General features: G+C 37.3%; 1 protein-coding gene across 1 annotated transcript; it reads left to right on the top strand.

The window, feature by feature from the left end:
- Positions 1-223: 223 nt before the first annotated feature.
- On the top strand, positions 224-6,919 carry LOC143933941 (uncharacterized). Its single transcript, XM_077457119.1, has 4 exons — positions 224-364; positions 3,904-3,994; positions 4,767-4,928; positions 5,494-6,919. Exons 2-4 carry the CDS (start codon positions 3,909-3,911, stop codon positions 5,720-5,722), a joined length of 477 nt encoding a protein of 158 aa, XP_077313245.1. The 5' UTR covers positions 224-364; positions 3,904-3,908; the 3' UTR covers positions 5,723-6,919.
- Positions 6,920-8,795: the final 1,876 nt, after the last annotated feature.

The following is an 8,795-nucleotide window of genomic DNA, read 5'->3' on the forward strand; positions in this document are numbered from 1 at the left end:
AAATGGAAGTTTTTCATCTCAGAAGTATAAATTAATGTTAAAATACATAACCTGATGACATCTCACTCTAGGCAAGGCAGCAATAATCTTATAAAAAGTATACAAAATATTAGTCATGTGCATTGGTAATTGGCATCTATGTAAGTTCTCCTGAGATGCACAATGACTGCCAATGACATCATCCCCTCCTGACCTCCCCCTGTTCTCCTCCTGGTCAGGCAGCATATAAGGAGGCACTAGTACAGCTACAACCCAGGCAAGCAGGACAAAGCTTTGTTCAAGAGCACTTATTCATTGGAGTGCATCCTGTGCCAGAATAATCACACAGAACATCTGAGGACATACACACAGCTTAGTAATAAAGGTAAGCTAGATCTTTTGCCTTCTCCCTACATGCTAAACCTTTTAGAATATTTGTTGTACAGCTGTAATATTTACATATAGCTTATATCAAGTAAAATATTTTTTAAAGACCATTGATACACTTTTAAACTATATTTAAATACTGCTTCATTTTAATACAATTCAAACTTGTTTATTTATTACAAATATTCCTAAACAGTTAATGTTATTCATTTTAAAATAGCCATATAATGAAATCTGATTTGTTTGTTTTTTAAATACACTTTGAAATGTTTTAGTTTGCCATTACATATGTTCTTTCCTTAAATTATTATTATTAATATTAGGTATTGTGCTTATTTCATTTTAAGTAATAGTAGTTTTACATCGAAAGATAATTTTTGCCCATTATAGTTATTAAAATGCAGGTACACACACACACACACACACACACACACACACACACACACACACACACACACACACACATACTACAAGTAAATTCTAAACTCGTTTTGGCGGGCATGGACTTGCAAATTATGTTGGCTTCTTTTCTGATGCAATATAATATAAGGGTTGCAGCGTGCTCTGATATACAGCCTGAGCCTGTCTCAAGGCAATATAATCCTTACAGTTCACAGCGGGGATCCTTGGTGCTTTCCAAAATGCTAGACTATACTCTATATGAATGGAGAACTGCAATAGTACATGTGTTCACTGGAGTAATGAAGAGGTATAAAAACAAGAGCAAAGTACTGACAGTGCTGTTGCCAACAGTAAAAAAATGCCATCCTAAATTATCTTTATCTTTAGGTGGAAAATGAAACATAAAATGATACTGACTGAATATGAGTAACACCTCCATTTAATCACTATTATAGTAAGCCCGCAAGTATACATTATGTTTTCATTAGTTAGAAATGTATGCAAATGTCAAATTAATTTGAGATTAGTAAAATACTAGATTTATGGGCCAGCCACACTTATATAACAGACATTAAATTGTCTATCTCTCGATATGAGCTGAAACTGTTTTAAAGTGTAGATTTTATTGAGCACCCAAGGAATACTAAGGTGTAAAATGCATTTTAAGAAGGTTGGATAAGGTCAGTTTCGGTAGTAGTATGCCAATGCCTACATACTGTGGTTTAGAACATAGCTTAGACAGCAATTTCCTATTTTAAGCTGTGTAATAATATAGCAGAGGGGTATATCTCATCTCTACTAAGTAATACACCACATTAATAGTCTAAACTGATTATTTTTAGTAATATTAATGTATAAGAATCTAAATACCAATAAAAGTTAAATTAATGATTGGGCAACCTTCATTTAAAAAAAAAAAGTCTGCACATATAACTATGAGAAAATAGTCACATCACAAGAAAGCCTCTTTATTTAATTGTTTCAAAAGCCTATGCTTGAAATAACTCAGCAAAAACCTCTGAGATATATTATTCCATAACCCTTTATATGGATAATTTTATTTCTTTGTGTTTTTAAAGATAATCAGTATACATTAATTTATTAATATAGCATAAAAAGCAGTAATGTATAGTAATCCACGCTGTACAATTAGAAAGTGCAACTTATTTTTCTTGCCTATAGTTGTGTGTTTGCCATTACAAGCTTACATTTGTCATATTGTCCCATGTAAATCTCATAATGCCTAGAAACTACAAGCTCATACATTTACAAAAATATTAAAGCTGTTTAAAAAGATATAATGAAATTCAATTGAACTCACAAATTCCCAAACAGAGCATCATACAAAGCTGTCATACTTTTCACGTTCAGATGATCTAGCAGTTTCTAGCATCCTAAGGGCTTGTGTTGGTGGACTTTGATGCACAATTGTCCTCCTTCTGAACTGCATTTCACCTGCTTCAAGTGGGTTTTGTACTCCCATAGACTAACAAAACTTGTTGGAAGTGAACTAAACAACTAAACCTGTCAACACAGGTTCTTAGATAGTCACCAAGCATATCACTTATGCCAACCATTGAATGGTCTTCTACAACATCAAGCTGGACAAAATAGGGCCTGACAGAGGAACTATATGCTTATCCTTTTGCAATAGATACCTTTTAATGAGTCTCAGTGTACCCACACTCCGCTTTTCACTACCATGCCTGAAACCTACCCATCATTGCTTTTTCATGAAACCTTCCCCCCAAGCTCTCATCATTGCAGTTATATCTCATCCTTCACCGCTTGTACCACACCTGTACACCAACTCCTGTTCTTACCAGTATGCTTGACCCTCCTCCTTCTCCCAGCACCTCTCCCACATGTTTCCTCTTCACTAACTACTTCACCAACACAGGCCTCAGAACTTGCTGTCACCATACCAATGCACACGTCTGTGCTCGCCTCCACTGCAGTGATGTGCTCTTTCATATTCAGGCTGTTTAATGAACAGGCATACTTGCTAGAGTTTTAGTTTAAAGACATTGTTGGAAGGGTGTTTGTCATGCCTAACATGACAAGCAATTAAAATGACGCTTATCAATCTCAACAGAATTTGTCCTGGATTTGTTATGGAGTACTTTAAACACTCTGCGGGGCAAGGGTCGGGGGGGGGGAGGTGTCTAATATTAGAACATCTAACAGAGCCATTTAACAGATAGGTATGCTATGCTGTTTTGCCGCATGCCATGTTTTCTTTAAAAAAATAATCACGATTTAACACTGAACTGTAATGCCGCGTACACACGACCTGACTTTCTGGCAGACTAGGTCCGACGGTCTTCCCAACTGACTTTTCAGCAGAGTTCCGACGGACTTCCGAACGAACGGACTTGGCCACACAAGTCCGTTCGAATGTTCGTTCGTTTTGAAAGTGATGACGTAAGACAGGACTAAAAAAGGAAGTTCAATAGCCAGTAGCCAATAGCTTCCCTTGCATTGTATTTGGTCTATCGGACCAACATACAGACGAACGGTTTTCCCGATAGGAATTAAGTCCGTCGGACAGATTTGAAACATGTTTTATTTCTAGATCCGTCTGATTTTTATAACGAAAAACGATCGGATTAGCCCACACATGATTGGATTGTCCAATGGACTGATCCCGTCAGACCTAGTCTGCCGGAAAGTCTGGTCACGCGTACACGGCATTACAGTGTATTTGTATATCCAACATGTTACAAAGTAGATTACAAAAATATTAGTTTAAAGAATGGCTAATACTGAAGTTTTGATAAAAACCTTATCTGGCATCACCCTACAACTTGATTTACTTGCCACTAGGAAGGCTTTGCCACCAAAAATGTCTAAATTATTCATTACTTTTGCACATTCTGTTGACATCTTGTATGTCACTATGTACACAAGGTATAAAAAGACCATTTAGTATATTGGCTAATGGATCTTAGGCCTTTCTTGGTCACCTTGGTCTCAGTCTACTTTGTGACTTTGTCAAGCAGCCAAGCTGTTCTACGAGAACATGAGATTTGGCATAAGCCTTTTCAAAACAATATAAATATAGATCAAATGAAGGAAGTTGGCTGGACATTGTAAGACCTGTCTAATAATGACACTATGCTTTTTCCTCTCTAGCACTCATGGCTCGACGTGAATGTCTTGCGTTGTTTTTCCTTGTGATGACCTTCAGTGTCTGCAACTCCCTTTGGATGGACCAAAAAATCAGGTAAACATACAGCCTAGACACAAAGATTTTTTAATACTTTTAATAGATGTGCAAACAGATTTTGCACTTGCAGCAATTGGCTTTTCCAACTATTTCTTAAAATAGTCAATATGAATGTCAATTCATGCAGCATCCAGATTTTCATGTTTCCTCTCACTTGGTGATGTGACAGGTAAATTAGTCAATAAATTGATTCATAGCAGATAAAAAAGCAATGCATTTTCTGGGACCAAACATACTTCCCCTTCATCAGGGCTTAGGAATTTTGGCTGGACTTAAATCGTAACCAAATGCCAAATAGATCACTATGATTTACTGCTTGGAACAGTTTCAGAAGAGCAGGTTAAACCAGTGTCAGTGAATGCAGCAAAACCCTAGTGTGTTTGGTCCCCCAAAATGAGTTGGTATTTTTTGCTATAAATCAATTTTATCATTGAAAACATTAGACGTTTGCATGTTTGGCACAACCATTGCATTGTATGTATTAGATTCTCAACTCTGGGTCCTTACCCTGTTCCTCAGTTGAGTCCACATTTTGTGAAGTGCTGGTAAAAGGGAGCAAGTGTGCCTAGTGACTTGTAGAGAGCCAAAATCCCGTGCCCCATTTTTTCTTGCGTCATTAGTCAGTGGCAGTGACTTAATAACAGTAGAACATCTAACATTGCTAGGTAGAGATGGCCATTTGAGGCAATGTCAGTTAGATAACAGATAGAAAAAGCAAGCTGGTGCGTTACCTACATAGATAACTACTAAAAACGTATTTCTTTTACAGACATATGCCTCCGCCTGTGGTGTCTTTCTTGGAAAAGTTAGGAGGCTCTTCAAAACAGAGGCTTGTAAGAGATGAAAGAAATGCTGACAATTCTGCTATGGAGGAGTCTGAAGACAATTCAAATGCAGAGAACTTTCAAGATAACAATCAGAACACACTAAGGTAATTAAAAATTCTTACCCGCATGCACATATATATTACTAGTGCACGATTGGGGATATTATAAATATTGCAGAAGAACTTTTTTTAGGGGTGCAGAGGGTAAAAGGCATAAGTATGTGCAGTAGAGGAGTGCTAATGGGTTTGATAGTGACAGTATGCACAAGAGAGGAGTGTGAACAGTATGACAGTAGGCAGTATGGGGAGGAGAAGAATGTGGATGGAATAATGGCGGCCAATATGTTCAGGTAAGGAGTGTTGGGGGTATACAGTATGTACAGGAGAGGGGTGCGAATAAAATGAAAGCAGTATGTATGTGCAGGAGATCTGGCCTCTATTCCCATATGGTGGCAGCCCTCAGTGCATGGACTTATTTATGTTTTATGGACTTTTTATGGACTTCCTATATATTCTTTGGGTTGCTGTAGAACTCTAAGTGTTTGCGCCTTTTACTTACATTGTTTTTTGTATGCACAGGAGAGCATTGTGTAGTAAAAAAACACAAAAATAAGCCCCACCATTGTATTATTTGACCTGAGTTTAAAGTATATTGACCTTTATTTTTCAGCTACCATAGAGAAAAACGGTATGCTCCATCAGTCAATGCCCGTGGCTGCCACTTGGGCACTTGTCAGATCCAGAATTTAGCCAACATGTTATATCGCCTTGGAAAGAACAACTACAAAGATGGTTCCAACAGAGACACCAAGGATCCATTAGGATATGGTAGAAGGCGCCGATCCTTGGTTTACAGTAAAGACAGGACTGATTCAACTAAAATTGTACAGACCACATAGATCCTGATTGACTTTCCAAGGTTACTCCACAATTCAAAGAAGACTTAACCTGGAAATGAATATTATATAGAGCTGAATTTGTGGACTTTACAGTGTCCTGTGGTGCAAAACCAAGAGCAAGTCTTCAAGATGGGTTTCTGGGTTGTCAGGTGACGAGCTAAAACAGAACCTGCAAAGGCCACAATTGTGTAGTGATGCACCTGCTTTTAATAGAAGAAACTAAGATTTGTGCACTGATTTCCACCTTAGCAAAACTTTACCCTCTTCTTACACAAAGTGAAACTACTATGCCAGGAGTATGCTTTCGAACAGTAATAATGTAATGTGCTTCAAAGCTACTGTGTATCTCTGTGTGCCAAGAATAATATTATAAAGTTATATTTAGCGTGACGTCAATGTTATGCTTTGCAGTTCTTGTGGATGGTAGTGTGCCTACCGGATGCAGGTGGGATGATAAGGGAACAATTGCACTTGCGTGTCCTAGTGTTTCTTAGGCTTGCTGAGGAGGGAAGAAGATGTTTACGTAAAACCTAGATCCCCATTCCAAACAAAATACTTCCTCCTTTTCTACCTCTTGTAGTAAGGTCACAAGTGACGAGTATTTTTTCCTTTTGCACTAGATATTAGAAGAAAAATACTTGCACAACAACAGATGTTCAGTGCGTATTTCTCCAGTGGCACATATTAGATTGACATTGATATTTTGCCAGACCGATATTTTAAAGCCACCCTTTAAAGCTGAAATCCCAGAAATGTCATTTAACCATATAATGGTCTGAAGGGTGAGCGTTACAGGAAACCTCCTCTCGAAAAGAATAATTTACAAGTTCTCTTATGGCTTTTCCAACATGGAAAAAAGACAACTTAGCATAAGATGGGCATTTATTTCCACACTAGCCAAAAAGCCAAAGGCAGGCAATAAGCACTGTATGGAAGTTTTCTGTATGCTTATATCACATTTTCTGGTAAAGGGGGAGATTGTAAAAAATATTTCAGGTGTAAATATATTATATACACACACTTCAGATATTTAAAGTTTTTACAATTTATTTGTAAGTATTTTTAATTTAATATTTTTAAGTTATAAGTTATATTTTTGTCGGGTATTGAAGATTTTTATACACATATTATGTCATGACACATGGGAACTTTTCTGTACTTTGTGAACTGATTAAAAGCAAGTTTATTCATATCTAAGTGGATTGTGGTGTATCTATAAACACGTACTGTACTTTTTATTCTGCAAAGTGTTCAAAAACCAAAGACAGAGCCATTATCAATATAAACACATTTGTAGATGAATTATTTTTACAAGTATATAATGGTGAGATGCAACTAGATACTGTACATTGCATATTATGTCTTGCCATTTTCCATTCAACTTCAGCTATTCCGTAAAAATTGCTTTCTTAATGACCTTCACCCAATGTGGATTAAAAAAGTGGCAAGTGCACCAATTCATTACTAACCAATAGAAATCTAATGCCATGTGCACACAATCTGAATATTGGTCGGAAAAAGCTATGATGGTTTTCCCGACGGAATCCTCACCGGTCTTGCATACACATGGTTACACCAAATTCCGACCATCAAGAACGCGGTGACATACAACACGTATGACGGGAGTAGAAAAAGGAAGTTCAATACCCAGTAGCCAATAGCTTCCATCTCCTAGTTGAATCTGAGCATATGTGAGTTTTTGCGCGTCGGAATTGCCTACACACGATTGGAATTTCCGATATAAAGTTTTTCCTTCGGTAAAATTGAGAACATGCTATCAATTTTTTGCTGGCAGAAATTTGGACAGCTAAATTCTGATGGAGGATACACACGTTCGTATTTCCCGATGAAAAGCTCTCATCGTCCTTTTTCTGACCGGAATTCCAATCGTGTGTACGTGGCATAAGACTAATTTGTTCCATGCACTTCTTTTTGTCATATGTCTTGGTATTAATGAAAATAACTAAATATTAGTTCTCATTTTTTACCAAGGGTTTCTGTAGTAGCACAAGTGGCATCCCTTCCACTCGGCAGAAGTAAAAATAAAATTTTCTAAGCCTAAGTGGTAAAATGTGATATTTACATGTCACTGTTACTAATACTTGATACACAAAAATGCCTCATGCAATATAGTAATCTTTAAAGCATCATATACTCACATCAGTAAAGTGGGTGGAGGGGGTAGGTGTCCTTGAATCAGAGTTCCACTTGTCCACTTTACTGCACCACTTGCCCCACTGCACTTCATTTTTAAGGGTGAGGATAGATGTATCAAAATAGAAATAATAGAAAGTCTGCATACAAACATGAAAAAGGAAAATTAAGTTTTCTTCATATAAGCCAATAAAGTTCTATCTTTAATTTTTCTGGTATATATTAAAGTATACAAACAAATTAATTGGTAAATGTTTTCATATATGAGAGTGAGGTTACTTGTGATATACAGTAATTTGATATTGTCACTTAATATACTTCAATCTTCGCTGGGGATGTGAATAGTATTCTAATGAACCTGCGATAAAAAAACAACTGAGGGCATGTGGGAATAGTCACATTGAAAAATGTGGACACGGCCAAAATGTGGATGTGACTAAACAACAGACTTTTCACATAAAGGACCTAATGCCCCCTTCCTCCTTTCGCAGTCAAAACCCCATGTTAGCCATGCTTCTCACATTCGTAAAAAGGGTCCCATATCAATTTTTTTGCCTTGTATTACCAGGGAGCACCCCAGGTAATTCACTTCGCTTCCATTCACATACAGCACCCCATGTCAGACATGTCCCTCCCATTCACAGAGAGCACCTTATGTTTGCAAAGTTCCTCCTATTCACAGACAGCACTCCATGTGAGCCATAGCTTAGCTGTTCATAGACAGAACCCCATGTGAGCTATGTAATTCCATTCATGAGGAGAAACATATGTCAGTCATGTTCACCGATTCACAGAGAGCACCCTATATCAGCCATATCCATCCATTCACAAATAGCAGTTCATGTCAACCATCTCTCCTCCATCCACATACAGCACTCCAGGACACCTATTTTGATCCTATTCAAAAAGTATTTCCCAT

This window comes from Lithobates pipiens, unplaced genomic scaffold (assembly GCF_037356315.1).
Source record: "Lithobates pipiens isolate NorthernLeopardFrog02 unplaced genomic scaffold, aLitPip1_a1.2 Scaffold_27, whole genome shotgun sequence".
NCBI lineage: Eukaryota > Metazoa > Chordata > Amphibia > Anura > Ranidae > Lithobates > Lithobates pipiens.